This window comes from Oncorhynchus mykiss, chromosome 32, assembly GCF_013265735.2.
Source record: "Oncorhynchus mykiss isolate Arlee chromosome 32, USDA_OmykA_1.1, whole genome shotgun sequence".
In the NCBI taxonomy this organism is placed as follows: Eukaryota; Metazoa; Chordata; class Actinopteri; order Salmoniformes; family Salmonidae; genus Oncorhynchus; species Oncorhynchus mykiss.
The window spans coordinates 27,589,948-27,609,125 of NC_050572.1; the positions used below are offsets into that span (position 1 = coordinate 27,589,948).

The 19,178-nt window shown below is 41.6% G+C and overlaps 1 protein-coding gene across 4 annotated transcripts in view; it reads right to left on the reverse strand.

The window, feature by feature from the left end:
* LOC110489416 (KH domain-containing, RNA-binding, signal transduction-associated protein 3-like) overlaps positions 1–19,178 on the reverse strand; it is a 153,176-nt gene that overhangs the window by 89,959 nt on the left and 44,039 nt on the right. For all 4 annotated transcript variants that reach the window (XM_036971449.1, XM_036971448.1, XM_036971447.1 and 1 more), the window contains exon 2: positions 778–905. In XM_036971449.1, the coding sequence (XP_036827344.1) occupies positions 778–905 (128 nt within the window). The remainder of the gene's footprint in view (positions 1–777; positions 906–19,178) is intronic.

Sequence of the window (19,178 nt, forward strand, 5' to 3'; positions counted from 1 at the left end):
GTGTGTGTGTGGTGCAGTATGCACATGGCTCTGTTTTTATTGTTGGAGCAAAAAAAGGGAAGTGCAGGTGTCTTTTTCTCCTGGTCTCTCTCCCTCTCTCTTTTTTCTTTGGCTCTGTATTACCTATTGTTAGACTATCTATTTATTTACAAGGAACAAATAGGTCATGGAGGGTACTGAATTGGATTTCTATTGAAAATCTCTGCTTTGGCCTCGACACACCTGCATATTTTTTTCCTGGTTTGTCTTTTCAATGAAAACATTTAAGGTGCCAAAATTAATTAGATAAAAATTAAAAGACCAAGAACAATCTGCAGGAAATAGCAACCTTAAACAAGCGTCAGTAGAGTCATTGCCTTTTTCAAAATGAAAGAATAAGGGAATATAAAGAGTTATAAGCACATGGAGATGTGAGCAAGGTCATGTAGCTGACAGATCGGAGTGGTAGGGGTTCGTAGGGGTTCTATAAAATGAAGGGTAATTTGTACTGTAATGTTATAAAAACATAAATGAGATGTTTGGAGAAGGAAATGTGATCATGGCCCAATTCTGTTATCTCTTCTTGTAGTCACTGTACTGTTGACTTATTGGTTCACTTAATTATACAGGTTGCTTTTCATTGTGTAAAAATAAATACGTGATCTGTCAGATGCTTGTTGTCTGGAAGTCAAATGAAAATAGAAAAGATCCCAGAAGCTAACTGAAAAGAAACCATTATTTGATTGCAGTTGCACAGTATGATCTGGAAATCTCTAGCCCAAATCCAGCAGCACTTACTTTGGGGAACTGTTTGAAGGGTATTAACACTTTCTGTCCCAGCTTCATGTTCTTGTTGATGACCACGTCGATAAACTTCTCCTCTTCTTTTTCTTCTTTTTCTTCATCTTTTTGTAATTTTTCGATTTCTACAGGGAGAAAAAAAAAGCAAGACGAGGCAATGAACACAAATGATTAAGACAAACATTCAAAAAGTCATCAAAGGATCAAAAGATGTTTGTTCCTTTTTTTAAAGGAGTTTGTTGAACTGAAATAATAGCCTTTAAGTGTGCCAGTTTGACAGTTGGTTTGTTGTCACTCAGGCTCACACCTTTTTGCTTGCTCAGTCAACTGTGAAATAGGCTCTTCTGGCAATGGTATTAATGAACTGGATATGGCTCAAATCATATCATAGTCATTCATCGTGCTCATTGGATGAAGCTCTCTGTCTGGTTTGTAATATTTTGCAATTTAATAGTAGGTAGATCAAATTTGAGTTTCCCAGACATTTGAATAGCTTTCATGTTTTACCTCATGAAAATTGATAATGAGGGAGTCTGCATGTAGAGAGATGAGTATATCTCCAGGGTATGGAAAATATTGGCTGTCACGGTTCCTCCCGTTTAGAGGGGTAGTCTTTGATGTATTTGAAGATATAACCTTGAAGGTTCAATGAGATGGATAACATCTGTGTTCAGGAGCCAATAAAATTATAATGTAGCGGGGGCTAGGGAGGCCATGAAGGGCCAGGTGGGGTGGGGAATAGAACCTTCAGGCTAGCATTGGTCAGTGGACAATGTAACTGGGGTAATGGAGGGAGGACTTCAACAGAAACGCACTCATTCTCAATAGACATATACTGCCTAAGCATGATATCTGAGTGACTAAAAACGTGTAACTTCTGGATCTGTCGCATACAGGCTAATAAAGGGAAGAAATGGAAAGCTGTGTTCAGTTCAGAGTGGCAAACCAAGCTGTCTCCAGATTTGACTTTCTAATTGTTGCATATTATTATCATCGCATCTTAAAATCTTGCTTCTCAAATTACATAGGCTGTGAGTTTGTTGGCGGTTTTGGTAAAGCAATCAAATAAATAAGAAAAGGAGACTGTGTCCTGGCTCTATGAAGCTGGACAGCATTAGATTACAAGAATAAAATGAAAGACAAAGAAAATTAGTCTTAACTAGGATAACAGATGTATCAGTAAACTGGGATCTCTTCTAAGCCTCAACTCATCCCAGGAGGGAGCAGATTCCTCCCGTTCTGAGGAGAGCCCAGATTAATATTAATGTGACCTCACAACATGCCTTACAGAGAGTCTATCTTAGTTCCTCAATGCTCTGGTTGTCCTCAAGGCAATATTCAGTATCCCGTGGATGAGTCAACGTCTCGTTATTGGTATCAACAGATTTGTAATATGTCAATGAAAACCCCCAAGGTTCATGGCTATAAGGAAAATATCCACACATTTTAGGTCATCTATAATACCCAGCTGTCTCCTTTAACCAAACAACCTAAACTGCTGTTCTATTTCCACAGTGGTTCTGTGAATACGTATCAAGAACACAGTTTTCACTGAGTGCCCTCTTCTCCTCTGAACCGGTGGTGACTGTAGCGGTGGATGGAGTTCAACTGGCACTGCCGAGACCCTTGATTCCAAGAAAAAGGTATCATTTGATGGGGTTGTGCTTCTTCTTCCTCCATCAAAGAGGATAGATATGTCATTAAAATTGCATTTACAGCTTCGGTGACGGCTAGGCTCTACACAGTACGGGGCCTGGCCCAGCTGTCTACTCCTCTATTAGACATTGAATCACTTAAGAGAAGCAGCACACTGATTTAGACTACATCCATCCTTCCATTTAAAATGCATTAAGCTGGAGGAGATTTGTAGGATTATGCTTGACTTCTACATCAGGCTGTGAGTGGTGAGGAGTTGAGATGACGGGGTGGAGAGGGGGGTGCGGGGAGGCAATCAGGTTATTACATCCTCTAATGTCACGTTGTAGAGAGGGTCAATATTACGATTTGATATTGAGAAGATCAAGCAGCAGAGGTCTAATGGCAGTCACATCAAATATTGATCATGCAAACTATGTAGGGAATGCATAGGTTGCATTGGTGGCTAAACTGTGACATTTTCACCAAACTCCTTGAGACTAGTTGATAGATGCATAAGGTTGAAGGTATTACGTTTCTTCCAAACAGGAGGCAACATGCTTCTGGGCAATACTGGTCACACACCATGAGTTCGGCGACTAATGCTTGAACATTCTTCATCTAAATGTGTTCTGAACTGCTCCTTATTCTGTCTTCGTGTTGTTTATGTTATGTTTTTCCAAAATAAAGAAATGAGGTCTTTGTAGAAACTTACTGAGGCAGAAAATGTCCAAGTCCACTTTTATGATGGTAAAGCATGTCAGAGCAAATCGTATGCAATGTTTCTGTGATTTAGCACGGACAAAACTTTTTGGACTCCTACATTGGACTCCTACATAAGGTAGACGAAGTAACTCCACATTCTAACTCAATTGGCTGGAACAGACTGGTGCTTTAGAGTTAACGAAACAAAATAATTGTTCAAACATTTTTTTAACCTGTTTTATGTCATAATCTCTTAATCGTTTTCCCAAACATTGCGATGAAAACCTAGATATCCTATTTCTGTCTCAACTTAATACTGAAATACCTCCCAGTCAAACAAAGAATATATAAAATATTGTCATGAAACAACATTACAGTATGTGTAAATTATAGTAAGAAGAAACAACATTACAGTATGTGTATATTATAGTAAGAAGAAACAACATTACAGTGTGTGTATATTATAGTAAGAAGAAACAACATTACAGTGTGTGTATATTATAGTAAGAAGAAACAACATTACAGTATTACAGTATGTGTATATTATAGTAAGAAGAAACAACATTACAGTATGTGTATATTATAGTAAGAAGAAACAACATTACAGTGTGTGTATATTATAGTAAGAAGAAACAACATTACAGTATGTGTATATTATAGTAAGAAAGAAACAACATTAGTAAGAAACACACAATATAACTGGTCTGTAGGTTTGAGCAGCATGATCTGCCAGGTTACAGATCAATACCATAGCTACCTGCTGTCATTTCAATGTGTCACAGTCCTGTGTTAGCCCAGTATTTGATGTAGACGCTATTTTCCCCTAAAATTGCCCCCTGCTTGTGACTCTCTGTAGATTTCCATGACAACTGACAGACTGTGATGAAAAGCGCCATATTCTGGGTTTCAGTCTGTTAAGTGGTTACCTGCAGCCTTCAGGCGACATTCTGTGGCCAAGAGAACCGCATATTAACACAGAGGGAATTCAACTAATTTCTCTTTGTCCTTTCAGACAGACAGGACTCTTAGGGCTACAGCACAGGGGGAAAAAACTGACATTAAATTGACATTTCAAATATAAGAGTTCAAATGAACTGTTGTTGTTTTTTTGGTTTTTTTTATTTATTAAAAGTGATGTTTTAGTTCTGCAATGGAGAAAATGATTGTTACATTTGGCTGTTAAGTGAAATTAAGGAGCAAATGAATAGAAATTCTAGAACAGGAACTTCATATCATTATTCTGTAATGTTCTGAAGCAAAGCCTTAATGAACTGTGTAACACTAGAACAAGCCTGGTCAGTTTCCTCACAACAGGAGACCAGGCTCTCCTCGCCTCAGTTCATTAAATCAATCTCAGACAGAAATCCCACTAAAATACATTTACATTTACATTGTCAACACCTCCTTCTCTTCCTCCTCCACATCTCCATCTCCGTTTGTCAGAGGACCCTTGCATGCCTTTGTTCCCTTGCATGCCACAGCATGCCTTTGTTCTATTCCTAATACGACCACAAATTCAGTGTGAGTCAGGATATCAGGCTGTGACCCTAGAAAGAGAAAGAGCTCAGCTCAGACCCTCCAACTACGCAGGGTTGTCTCAGCTCAAAACTTAGACCATCACACAGGGTTGTCTCAGCTCAACACTCAGACCATCACACAGGGCTGTCTCAGCTCAATACTCAGGCCATCACACAGGGCTGTCTCAGCTCAATACTCAGACCATCACACAGGGCTGTCTCAGCTCAATACTCAGACCATCACACAGGGTTGTCTCAGCTCAACACTGAGACCATCACACAGGGCTGTCTCAACTCAATACTCAGACCATCACACAGGGCTGTCTCAGCTCAATACTCAGACCATCACACAGGGCTGTCTTAGCTCAATACTCAGACCATCACACAGGGCTATCTCAGCTCAATACTCAAACCATCACACAGGGCTATCTCAGCTCAATACTCAGACCATCACACAGGGCTATCTCAGCTCAATACTCAGTCCATCACACAGGGCTGTCTCAGCTCAATACTCAGACCATCACACAGGGCTGTCTCAGCTCAATACTCAAACCATCACACAGGGCTATCTCAGCTCAATACTCAGACCATCACACAGGGCTATCTCAGCTCAATACTCAGTCCATCATACAGGGCTGTCTCAGCTCAATTCTCAGACCATCACACAGGGCTGTCTCAGCTCAACACTCAGACCATCACACAGGGCTGTCTCAGCTCAATACTCAGACCATCACACAGGGCTGTTTCTGCTCAATTCTCAGACATCACACAGGGCTGTCTGAGCTCAACACTCAGACCATCACACAGGGCTGTCTCAGCTCAATACTCAGACCATCACACAGGGCTATCTCAGCTCAACACTCATGCCACCCGCCAACGCTGTCCTGAAATCTCCATTTCACTCTGGCACCTTGACAAGGTCAGACTGGCGGCAGGAATTCATCTCAGCCCCTAATCTGGAGATTAAATTCTCCTTGCCCGGCCCAGCTCTGGGCCCTCCCGCTCTTTCTCTCCCTCTCGGTTTCTCTCTTTTTCTCACAGCTGCCCTTGCCCTCTCTCTCCCTATCTCCCATGCCCTCCCAGACCCTCTCTCTCTCCCTGCAGTCCCTGCCCCCCACCTCTTTCCCTCACTCCCTGTCTCTCCCTCGCTCTCCCCTGGCCCCTGGCAGCCGGGTACTCTGCTGTGAGGTAAGTAACGTGCCCAGACCTGCTTACAGCCAGCAGTTAATGTCTAGGATTAAGGCTGAGAGCTCTCCCTCCCTGCAGCACCTGGCAGTCCAGCTATGGTAAGAATGAGACTGAGAGACCCTCCACCACTGCAGTGGGCCCCTTTCAATTTAGCAGCCTGACCGTTGGCATTAGGAATACACCCAGCTAACCTGGGCCTCTGTTCTCCGTTCAGATCTTCTCTCTGATTTCAACCCCCTAATCATTCTCATAGATAGGAGAGAGTACATAGGGATATAGTTATCTTTGGCCTGCCCCACCCTGCCTTACCAATAGTATGGGAAACATATTGGGGAAACACATCTGCATAACAAAAGAAAATGCAAAATTATAATTAATTATTTGACTATGAACTTGGGGGTATAACAGGGGGTATAACGGTTCGATGGATTCTCTGTTTTTTTAAATAAATTCTTTAACATTTCATAATGTTATTGATTTTTACAGCTATAAAGCATTTAGATGTTTCCTTGTCATGGCAACAAGAAGATACATTATGTTTTCTTTCTTATCTAACTGGATGAGTTACATTTTAAAAAAAAATGTATTTCCTTACAACAGTCTGGGGAGCCAGAGATATTCAAATTCAGAAGAGTCAGAAACATGAAAGGATTTGCATTTGGCTTATGAGTTCCTATTTCTCATCCTCAATCAAACCCAACACTCAGATACTCATCTCTGTCTCCTCAGCTCATACTGATGTCCTTTATAAAAACAGAGGACATTATACTCCATTTAGACATACAGTGCATTCAGGAAGTATTCACACCCCTTGACTTTTTACACATTTTGATGTATTATAGTGTGAATTTAAAATGGATCAAATTGAGATTTCTTTTGTCACACAATACCCCATTATGTCAAAGTCTTGGGTCAATAAGTATTCAAACTCTTTGTTATGGCAAGTCTAAATAAGTTCAGGAGTAAAAATGTGCTTAACAAGTAATCAAATAAGTTGCATGGACTCACTCCAATAATAGTGTTTAACATGATTTCTGAATGACTACCTCATCTCTGTACCCCACACATACAAGTATATGTAAGTTCCCACGGTTGAGCAGTGAATTTCAAACACAGATTCAACCACAAAGACCCGGGAGGTTTCCCAATGCTTCACAAAGAAGTGCACCTATTGGTAGATGGGTAATTTTAAAAAAAATAAACAGACACTGAATATCCTTTTGAGCATGGTGAAGTTATTGATTACACTTTGGATGGTGTATAAATAATCAAATTCCTTTGCTGCATCCCCTGGAAGCAGATAATGTCACGGTTTTCTGTATGTGAAAGAGAGTCAGACCAAAATGCGGCGTGGCTATTGCGATCCATGTTTAATAAAACAAGGTAAACACGAATCAAACACAAAAACAATAAACGTAACACGAAAACTGAAACAACCTAATACTGGTGCAAAGTAACACAGAGACCGGAACAAGGACAATCACCCACAAAACCCAACACCAAACAGGCTACCTAAATATGGTTCCCAATCAGAGACAATGACGAACACCTGCCTCTGACTGAGAACCATATCAGGCCAAACATAGAACTAGACAAACTAGACATGTAACATAGAATGCCCACTCAGCTCACACCCTGACCAACCAAAACATAGAAACATACAAAGCAAAACATGGTCAGGGTGTGACAGATAAAAAAAGGAATCCAATAACTGCCACTAATATATAGCTTAGAGTTAACATGATTCCCAAATGGCACCTTATTCCCTACATAATGCACTACTTTTGACCAGGGCCTATAGGGAATAGGGTGCCATATAGGGTGGGACCCATGCAGTACTAACTCTGAACAATATCCCTTGACTGGTAGACTAATTCTGAACTCCGAACTCTTGTCATGGAAAAACCTTGTTCTTCAGAAGGACAGTGGGTTTCTCAGCCTGCTAGATTGACAGATTTTAAAACCCATGAACATTACGTTACATGTGGCCCCAGCCAGTGTGACAGTCTTCTACTGTCACAACCAATCTGGGTTAAAAGTCTAAGTAGTTCCAATTACCTCTGACCTGCATGTCAATGCAGACTCAAATATCTCCTTGTTGACGGCCTCAATCCACTTAAGACAAAAATAATAACAATAGTTCAAGGCCCTAAAAGAAAACAAACAAACCACGAAATACAAACACACACACACACTCACACACACACACGCGCTCACACGCGCGCACACACACACACGCATGCACACACACACACACACACACGCTCACACACGCACAAGTTATGTCCCCAGACACTTTGCTATAAGACTGCCTCGGTTGCATATTCAACAACAACCCATCATGCAAGATGTTTTGTTAACTAAAATACCTGACACACATTTTAGAAAACCCCTTTCAGGGTATATTCTACAGTACGTGTCATTTATGTCTTATCTGTAGCCCGTTATTAATATTTCTAATATTGATATATAGTCATTTTTTAAAACTCAAAATGTAATACATTTCAACTCGATCTCTGACATGATATTGGTGTCTTCTCTTTTTAAGCCCATAACCATGTGTCAGGTGTATAAAGCAGATCGACAGATGATGTCAATGTAGATTTGTTTAAGTCTACTTAGAAACACTCCGTGTGACCCTGATTTAGCCCACTGCAGTAAAAGGTTAAGTGAAATACCAGGAGAGACTTCACAGATACTAAGAAACCCTGTGCAGTTGTAAACATGCCAGTAAACTGCATCACCTACACTACATTTAACTCAAACTTAAACAGTTAGTTCCTCTGACACTGCAGCAGTCAGACTGCAGCGCACAGACTCGTTCCTCAAACGTGTTATATAGGTTAATGGGATTCTCTATGCATAATTCACAAATATTCTGTTCATAAAATATTCTGTTTTCTCACAAAACAATAGATTAGCAGAAAACGAAGCTGCTCTGGAGAAACCTCTACCCAGCAAGATAAAGCACCCATGTAGAGAACATCTGGGGTTCAGGTAGCTAGATAGGTATACCTTGCTGTATTAAAGGCATAAAGGCCAGGCTTCCTGTGGAGTTGAAGAATACAGGGATGCAGTAGCAGAAGGCTGGAATGATGGTCTCCCACTCCAATGAGATGCTAACCCCCCCACCACCATAACACACACACACGCATGCACACACACACTCCAAATAGATGCTATTGAAGCTTCACCCTATACCTGCCCTCTCTGTCCCTTCACACATGTCCTGCCCCTTCCCCCCTCTGCACCCACGCATGTCCTGCCCATTTGATGTCTGCATCAGCACATTTGTTTCTCCCGCCGTCCAATCCTAGACACACTAGACTACCTGCACTTTGAAGGTGTCTGATTAAAAATGTTGTTTAGGAGGTTGTGGAGCAGTAAGATGCGAGTTGACGTGAGCCGTCCTGGGGAAGGGACCAGGAGTCTTTCTTCTGTCAGATTCACTCTAAAATGAACCACTATCTCTGTGTGGCTATCCTGAACAAGAAACACAGAAGCCTGCCCATGGTTCTTTATGGCAACACTGTAAACACTGATGCTGGTCCACCATAGGAAAATAAACATATAACAGACACTAAACTACAGCAGTGGATTGTGAACAGATTCTGAGGAAATAACACACTTTGCATGTTGATATGTTATAGTGAGTGAGAAAACGTATTCTGTACTGTACCAACCTCTGTATTGTACTGTAAAAACCTCTGTATTGTACTGTACCAACCTCTGTATTGTACTGTATCAACATCTGTATTATACTGTACCAACCTCTGTATTGTACTGTATCAACATCTGTATTGTACTGTACCAACCTCTGTATTATACTGTATCAACATCTGTATTATATTGTACCAACATCTGTATTATACTGTATCAACATCTATTATACTGTACCAACCTCTGTATTATACTGTATCAACCTCTGTATTGTACTGTGTCAGCATCTGTATTATACTGTACCAACCTCTGTATTATACTGTACCAAGATCTGTATTGTACTCTACCAACATCTGTATTATACTGTACCAACCTCTGTATTATACTGTACCATCTGTGTGTGTCTTTCTTTCCAACTATAATTCACAGGTCCAACAGCATGCCTACTTGGCATGATAAGCCTTTCTCTGAGAGTGCTTTCTAAAAGGAACAGCACAGCAACACTACTTGAACTCTTAATATATAATTAGCATGAGCTGATGTTTATCGGTTCAACGTCTCTTAGCCTAATGAAGCTTCCCATCAAACCATCATTAGGCTCTGAAAAGCGGGGGAACGTGAAAAGAGGAGAAGGAACTGTGACTTGGCTTAATAGTGGTCATTATCTGGAATTCAGCTCAGGTTACATGATCAAAATGCACTGAATCATCATAACTCATAACCACCTGAGAGCCTTCCTTTTTCATTTCAATTACTCATCTGGTGTCAATTAGAACTGCAGACGAGGCTGAGGCTACAAGGGAGATACTGCTGCCAAGCATGGAAGTGCTTTTAAAGAGGAAATCCAGGATTTAGAGCCAGACAGTTGAACAAATCTTCTGAGGCATTTTAATACATGATCTTTTTCAAGAATCAATGGATATACACTTAGTACACAAAACATTAGGAACACCTGCTCTTTCCATGAGATAGACTGACCAGGTGAATCCAGGTGAAACCTATGATCCCTTATTGATTTCACTTGTTATATCCACTTCAATCAGTGTAGGTGAAGTGGAGGAGACAAATGAAAGAAGGATTTTGAAGCCGTGAGACAATTGCGACACAGATTGTGTGTGTGTGTGTGTCATTCAGAGGGTAAATGGGTAAAACAAAATATTTAAGTGTCTTTGAACGGTGTATGCTAGTAAGTGCCAGGAGCATTGGTTTGTGTCAAGAACTGCAGCGCTGCTGGTTTTTTTACGTTCAACTGTTTCCCGTGTGTGTCAAGAATGGTCCACCACCAAAAGGACATCAGTCGAAGAGCCTTTTAAAATGTCACTTCTTTGTTGTACAAAAAAATATGTATGAGCTTTCATGGGAAATTCCGAAATTATGGCATACTGTATTGATTCTGTATACTATGAAGTATTTTCCCTGACATTGATAAATAATTAATCACTTCTAATAGAATGAAACTCAACAATGCATGTCATGTCCTTGGAAGGCCACGGTCTTCGGGTTATCCTGTATTTAGCGCCTCCTGAGCTGCTGAATCTATTGGATTACAGACAGAGTGCCTCTTCATGACACTAAGCATCAAACAACCCCAGAACATAATAAATCAATATCCTAATTGAAATGAAACCCCTTGATGTTCTCTTGTAGATGATGCTCCACTCATTTATGCTGAGAGATAGAGTCTGTGTTTGGTATCAATGGCATGGGGGCAGGGGGGGTAGTGGGATGACATGCCAAATCAAATCTACTAATATGGACTTTGTTGTTTTATTACCGTGGTAACAGATTATTTGACAGCTCTGTATGTGGGATCAGAATATAATCCAGGTGTAAATCCATTGAGAACACGGTGGCCGATTCTAGCCTACTGTGGTCTACACCATGTATCACAGTGATTCTACATCGTATTATGGTCTGGCCTTCGACTATTTTCACAATATCATGAAACCGGCCCGAACTGGACTGTTCTGGGTCGGATATTTTCTTTTCACACTGTTCTTTCCAGCAACTATGGTGAATGCGTAGGCTAGATATTGTATCGTGTGTGTGTGTGTGTGTGTGTGTGTGGACAGAACAATATCAAAATTCTGCAAAATATTGCGTGTTTGTTATTCTGATTATGCATAAAGATGTAAACCTCGCTGTCATAGTAAATCATTACATTGCCCAGTGACTCCTGCCTTAGAGTTCAATATAAAATCACCTCATGGCTATCAGCCTCTACCATGAAGACAACATCACTACAACATGCTCAGACTCATCATTAGCATTCCATGTTAACGGAAGCAGAATTATAGTGGATGGATGGGCTGTTCTTAAATGGAAAACGTTAATTAGAATTCATAAACATTTACCAAATAATCCCCATAACTAGTAACATCCTATTAGTCATTACCTTAGTTCATTTTAAGGTTTTATTTACCTCAATAACATCAGAAGATAGTTACTTGCTCAAGCAGAGAGAAGAATAACCTCCATCTGAAGCCATAAGGGAACAGGGTTGCTAGCATGTACACTACGCTGAGACACAGAACAAGACATAAGAGCTAAAAGGAAATGTCTTGATTAACCACCAGGTCAGATATTCTGAGATGAAGCCAGAGTGCTAAAAGGATTCCAGGTTCACGTCCCAAATGGCACCCTGTTCCCTACATGGTGCACTTCTTTTGACCAGGCCCATGGGTCAAAAAGTAGTGCACTATATTAGGAATAGGGTGCTGTTTGGAAAGAAGCCTAGGCTTCTACCTTGGGGAATAGAAGAACTTCTGTCTTAGTCCTGAGAATATAGACAATAGGTAATAGACCATAATGAGTTTTGTCATTTTGTGAGGGACCTAACGAGTCTCTGCTGGGCAGGAAAATAGCAGGAAAACCTGCCTTGACAAACTGTAAATGTTACGGTTTTCTTCCGGTGAAAGAGAGGAGGACCAAAATGCAGCGTGATTATTTATAAACATCTTTAATAAAGATGAAAATACAAACAATATACAAAAACAATAAACGTGAAAAACCGAAACAGCCCTATCTGGTGCAACAAACACAGAGACAGAAACAATCAGCCACAAAACACTCAAAGAATATGGTTGCCTAAATATGGTTCCTAATCAGAGACAACAATAAACACCTGCCTCTGATTGAGAACCACTCTAGGCAACCATAGACTTACCTAGACTACTTCACTAAACCACAATCCCATAACCCACAAAAAAACCCTAGACAAAACACACCACATAAATACCCATGTCACACCCTGGCCTGACCAAAATAATAAAGAAAACACAAAATACTAAGGCCAGGGCGTGACAGTAAAGGAACAGCTTTCATGTTTCAAATTAATCTTAAAGGAGAAGTTATTTTTACAATTAAATCTCTACATTTGATGTTAACTGCATGTTATAGAAGGGTCCAGCCACCTTTTTTGTGATTTTACATGTTTTTAAGAAACTTACTCCAAACAGCAAATCACTTCCTCATCCTCATTGTGTAGTATGGGAGCCTGAAAAACATGAACAAAGGTTCCAAACACCCAAGTATGTCATTTAATGGCAGAGTTCTCAGTACAGTGATGCAGATGTTGTACACATTGTTTAGATGTTGTTTAGATGTTCCGAACATGAACCGCCATGTTATATTCCATTTTGAGCAACTCGAGCTGTTCTACTCTCCGTGTAACCTGCCGCTACAGGTAACTGTCAAAATAAAAGAAACACCAACGAGCCACCAGAACAGCTTCAATGCACCTTGGCATACATTCTACAAGTGTCTGGAGCTTTCTGTGTGGAAGCATCCCTTGCTTTCAATATACATTGTATCATCCATTTACTCAAGTATTTCCTTTATTTTGTCAGTTACGTGAAATTGACAGAGATGTATTCTCTCAAGTAGCAACAAAATGGTATGTAACGTTGCGGATTAAGTTCGGAATGACACAGTTTCACGTGTACAACATCTAAAGATCTGCATCACTGTACTGAGAGCTTCGCCATTTCTAAAAGGACGTTTTGGGGTGTTTATGGATGTGTTTTTTTGGGGTCCCCATACAACACAACGATGGTGAGGAAGTGATTTGCGATCAGCTGTAAGTTTCTCAAAAATGTGAAATCATACAACATACCATATACATAAAAATGTAGATTTGGTTGTAAAAAAAATGAATTATAAATTATACTTAGGGCAGGGATGGGCAACTGACGGCTCTTTTGAAGACCCTCGGAACAATTTCCAGGTAAAGAAAAATACATATATATATATACAGTATATATATATATATATATATATATATATATATATATATATATATATATATATATATATATTTATATTTTTTCTCATGGACCTTCAATTATGCAGACATTTTTTTGCACCCTTCCCCAGACCATGCCTCCACACAAGCCTGTCTCGGAGCTCTACGGACAATTCCTTTGACTTAGTTTTTGCTATGACATGCACAGTCAACTGTGGGACCTTATATAGACAGGTGTGTGCCTTTCCAAACCATGTCCAATTAAAAGAAGAAATACTTATGTAAATTCGTTTTTTTTATACCTGTTTTCGCCCAGCATCGTCTGGGTTAGAGGAGGGTTTGGCTTTACGGGATTTCCTTGTGCCATCTAGCAACTCCTTGTGGAGGGCCGGGCACCTGCAAGCTGACCTTGGTCACCAGCTGGACAGTGTTTGGTCACCAGCTGGACGGTAACCCAGTCGCACATTGGTTAGGCCGGGTTAAGCGAGCAGTGAGTCAAGAAACAGTGCGGCTTGGCACAAAATATATATATTTTTTTTTATTTATTATTTTTTTACCCATCTACCAATAGGTGCCCTTCTTTACAAGGCATTGCAAAACCTTCCCAGTCATTGTGGTTGCATCATACCTTACAGATAATTGTATGTGTGGGGTACAGAGATGAGGTAGTCATTCAAAAATCATGTTAAACACTATTATTGCACACAGAGTGAGTCCATGTAACTTATTATGTGACTTGTTAAGCATATTTTTTACTCCTGAACTTATTTAGGCTTCCCATAACAAAGGGGTTGAATATTTCTTGACTCACAACAGTTCGGCTTTTATTTGAATTCATTTGTAAACATTTGTAAAAAACATAATTCCACTTTGACATTATGGGGTATTGTGTGTAGGCCAGGGACACAACATCTCAATTTAATCCATTTTAAATTCAGGTTGTGACACAGAAAAATCAAGTTGTGTGATTTTTTTCTGAAGGAACTGTATGTCAGATATTGATAGTCAGTCAATTAGCCCATGTCAGCAAAAAAAAATGAATTGCTAAGTTAGTTTAGCAGTCAGCTATCTAAACTTGTTATCATGGTCAAATTACTGGTGGAGGGCACCTGTCACGCCCTGACCTGGGTATTCTTTGTTTTCTTTATTGTTGAAGAAGACCTGAGCCAACTCCTCGTGCTTACCTTGAGGAGCGTGTAACTGGTCAGGCACCGTGTTATGCAGAGATGCGCACGGTGTCTCCAGTGCGCATTTCTAGCCCGGTGCGCTATACTCCAGCTCCTCGCATTGGTCGGGCTAGAATGAGCATCCAGCCAGGACGGGTTGTGTCAGCTATACACTCCAGACCTCCAGTACGCCTCCACAGCCCAGTACGCACTGTGCCTGCTCCCCGCACTCGCCCTGAGTTGCGTGTCTCCAGCCCGGTACCACCAGTGCCGGCACCACGCACCAGGCCACCAGTGCGCCTCCAGGGTCCAGTACTCCCTGTTCCTCCTACCCGCACTCGCCCTGAGGTGCGTGTCCTCGGCCCAGTACCACCAGTGCTGGCACCAAGCACCAGGCCTACAGTGCACCTCGCCAGTCCAGAGTGTCTGGCTACAGCACCCAGTCCAGAGCGTCCGGCTACAATACCCAGTCTAGAGCGTCCGGCAACAGTACCCAGTTCAGAGCATCCGGCTACAATACCCAGTCCAGAGCGTCCGGCAACAGTACCCAGTCCAGAGCGTCCGGCAACAATACCCAGTCCAGAGTGTCCGGCAACAGTACCCAGTCCAGAGCGTCCGGCAACAATACCCAGTCCAGAGCGTCCGGCAACAATACCCAGTCCAGAGCGTCCGGCTACAATACCCAGTCCAGAGTGTCCGGCAACAGTACCCAGTCCAGAGTGTCCGGCAACAATACCCAGTCCAGAGCGTCCGGCTACAATACCCAGTCCAGAGCGTCCGGCAACAGTACCCAGTCCAGAGTGTCCGGCAACAGTACCCTGTCCAGAGCGTCCGGCTACAATACCCAGTCCAGAGCGTCCGGCAACAATACCCAGTCCAGAGCGTCCGGCAACAATACCCAGTCCAGAGTGTCCGGCAAAAGTACCCAGTCCAGAGCGTCCGGCAACAATACCCAGTCCAGAGCTTCCGGCTACAATACCCAGTCCAGAGCGTCCGGCAACAGTACCCAGTCCAGAGTGTCCGGCAACAATACCCAGTCCAGAGCGTCCGGCAACAATACCCAGTCCAGAGCGTCCGGCAACAGTACCCAGTCCAGAGCGTCTGGCTACAGCACCCAGTCCAGAGCGTCCGGCAACAATACCCAGTCCAGAGTGTCCGGCAACAGTACCCAGTCCAGAGTGTCCGGCAACAGTACCCAGTCCAGAGCGTCCGGCAACGGTCTACAGACAGGAACCTCCTACGACGGGCCGCAGACCGGAACCTCCTACGACGAGTCTCCCTCCTGTCCTGAGCCGCCAGAGCCGTCAGCCAACCAGGAGCTGCCGATGCCGCCTGTCACGCCGGCGATGCTGGATTCTCCCTCCTGTCGGGAGCTGCCAGAGCCGCTCCTCAGTCCAGTGACACCCTCTACGATGATCTTCAGTCCGGGGTCCGCTGCGAGGGTCCCTGTTCCAGAGGCGCCACCTAAGTGGGCCAAGACTGAGGTAGAGCGGGGTCCACGTCCTGCACCCGAACCGCCGCAGTCAAAAAGGCCCACCCAGACCCTCCCCTTTAGATTAGGTTTTGCGGCCGGAGTCCGCACCTTTGTGGGGGGGTACTGTCACGCCCTGACCTGAGTATTCTTTGTTTTCTTTATTGTTTTGGTTAGGTCAGGGTGTGACATGGGTGATGTATGTGTTTCGTACTGTCTATGGGTTTTGTAGGTTTATGGGGTTGTTTATCATCTAGGTGTTTATATATGTCTATGGTTGCCTAGATTGGGTCTCAATTAGAGGCAGCTGTTTATCGTTGTCTCTGATTGGGAACCATATTTAGGCAGCCATCTTCTTTGGTTATTTTGTGGGTTATTGTCTATGTTATGTTGCATGTTAGCACAGTGGTCATTAGCAGTCACGTTCGTTTTGTTATTTTGTATAGTTTGTTTAAGTGTTTTTCGTCTTCATTAAGAATATGCATTCACACCACGCTGCGCTTTGGTCTCCTCCATACGACGAACGTGACAGTGCCATTAATTTTCTAAGTCAGTCTCACTCAGATATCATCTTAAAAACTGTCAATATTTTTCAGCAATTTATGGCAAATTGTGTAGAATTGCACAACCTTTCCTGTAAAACAGCAAATTTTCCTCTCCACCCCATGTGAAAATGAGTAGAATAGCATGAAATTGTTTTTAAAAAATCAAAATCTTCTCTCTGCCCCATGGAAGGATGTGTAGAAGCAAGTTTAAAGCAACAAACTTGTTTTAAACTGCAACATTTTCCACTGCGAAGACCACTAACATGGGGGCTGTATCTCAGCCTGGCCCTGTGACAGTCTCTGAGTCCCCAGGGAGACTGGAGGAAGACTGGGTAGCAGAGAGATGATTCATTTACAGTAGAACTTATGCATATGCATATCGCTCTCAGCCCCTGTTCTTTATTAATGCAGACCAGTAATAATTTATTTATGTGTACTCTGCTTTTCATGGGCTTTAAAAAACGGTTGGTAACAACTTTTCCTAAGAAGAGTTTGGGAGTGTGCGGTTAAGAAGATATACAAATTTGCTCAATTTCTCTTTCATGGCTTTGCCTTGTTTCTTTTTCACCATAGTTCTAAAAGATTCCTTAGTTTTAAAATATAAATCATTTCATTTCATTTATATGTAATGTATATGCTATATTCTTTAATTACTTTACATAAACTAATTAACTAGTTATGTGCTACTAAAATACATGGATTTCTTATACTGATTCGCCATTAAGGGACTGTCAAAAGTTTAATTAAAAAAGGAGATTCAAATGATTTCATAATGATCAAATATTAATACAGGGGGCATGATGATTTTTCACAGCCCTCATATTTCTTCATAATAAGTTCAGTTGTCAAGGAGATTCATCTCCCGTGTCCTCTGCAAGGAGGAGAGTTGACCCTTCTCTGAAACAGCATGAAGATCAAGTGCCAGACCACCGCAGTTACTCTAATCTACGTTCACTTACATGTTGGATCATTTCTCTATTATCCCAATCAGTCATGTAGTGGTAAAGAAAAAGGTGGGTAATCGTTAATCACAGTTCGCGGTGAATAAAGTAACTGTCCCTATATTTTCTGTGTTGAAAGGATGGCATGTTTTACGTGATGGCCATTACCCTCCACTACACCAATGACAGCTAAGGGAAAACAGTCAGTTGAGCTTTGCCAATATGCATTTTTTTTTTTTTTTTGATTTGTGAGCTTGTCAAGCATGGTTTGTTTAGCTGTCACAGAATCCTGTCACCCTATAAAAAGGTTTACATCCCAAAACTGACGCTGCTACTGGAAAAACAATAAAGCCAACTTCATAAAGATACAACATATTATACATGCATTATAGAGTATAATGTCTAACAAAAGGTAAGAATGTTAATGATGTATTGGTAGGCGTTTTTATACACCCTTAGGCTTGCACAGCGAAGATATTCATGCCCTTTGTTGTAACATGGGACTCAAAATTCAATTACATACAGCACAGGTCAAGAAAGGCAACCTCTTGCATTTATACCTCCTGAATGTATTCAATCTCCTTCATGCACACATATTTGGATATGATTTGATCCTCATTGCAGAGCACTTCAGTATGCCACTCAGTGTCACATGACAGAGTGTAGAGTTACAGCAAAGTGATATCGCTGAACGGACAGGAACCTGATACACTGGCTCTCTGGTTTCCCTCTGGCTAGCAGGTCTGAAAGCACAGCGCACTTTTACTTTACTGTGCACCTTCCAGGTATGGGGGCGGAGGTGTGTTTCTGGTGATTGGACAAGGGGGTCTAAATTTAGCCCTCACATAGCATGTAGAGTGTTACTGCTGCAGGACATTAGTGAGATGGCATCAGTTGTCAGGAAACAAGGATCTGTTCTGTTATTGTACTACAGGATGATACAAATCTGTCCGTTAATTATTTATACAGGCCCAGGTTAATTTCAGGATAAAAAAGGGGCTTAGTTGGTGGGTGTGGCAGGGGGCATGGCAGCACGGCGGAATTTTAGACTTTAGCGGTGTAAAGAAATGTTTGCATTTTTAATACAATTTCCTACAATTCAACTTATTTCTTCATGGAACTTTGATAAATGTTAGCAACTTTAAAGCAAATTTCCTGCAATTCTACACATTTTGCCATGGGGCTGAGAGAAAATGTTTCAGTTTTAAAGCACATTTCTTGCAATTGGTCATATTCTGCCATAGAATTCAAAGAAAATGTTGTAGTTTTAAAGCAAATTTCCTGCAATTCTATGCATTTCGCAATGGCTAATGCCGTGTTATTGTGC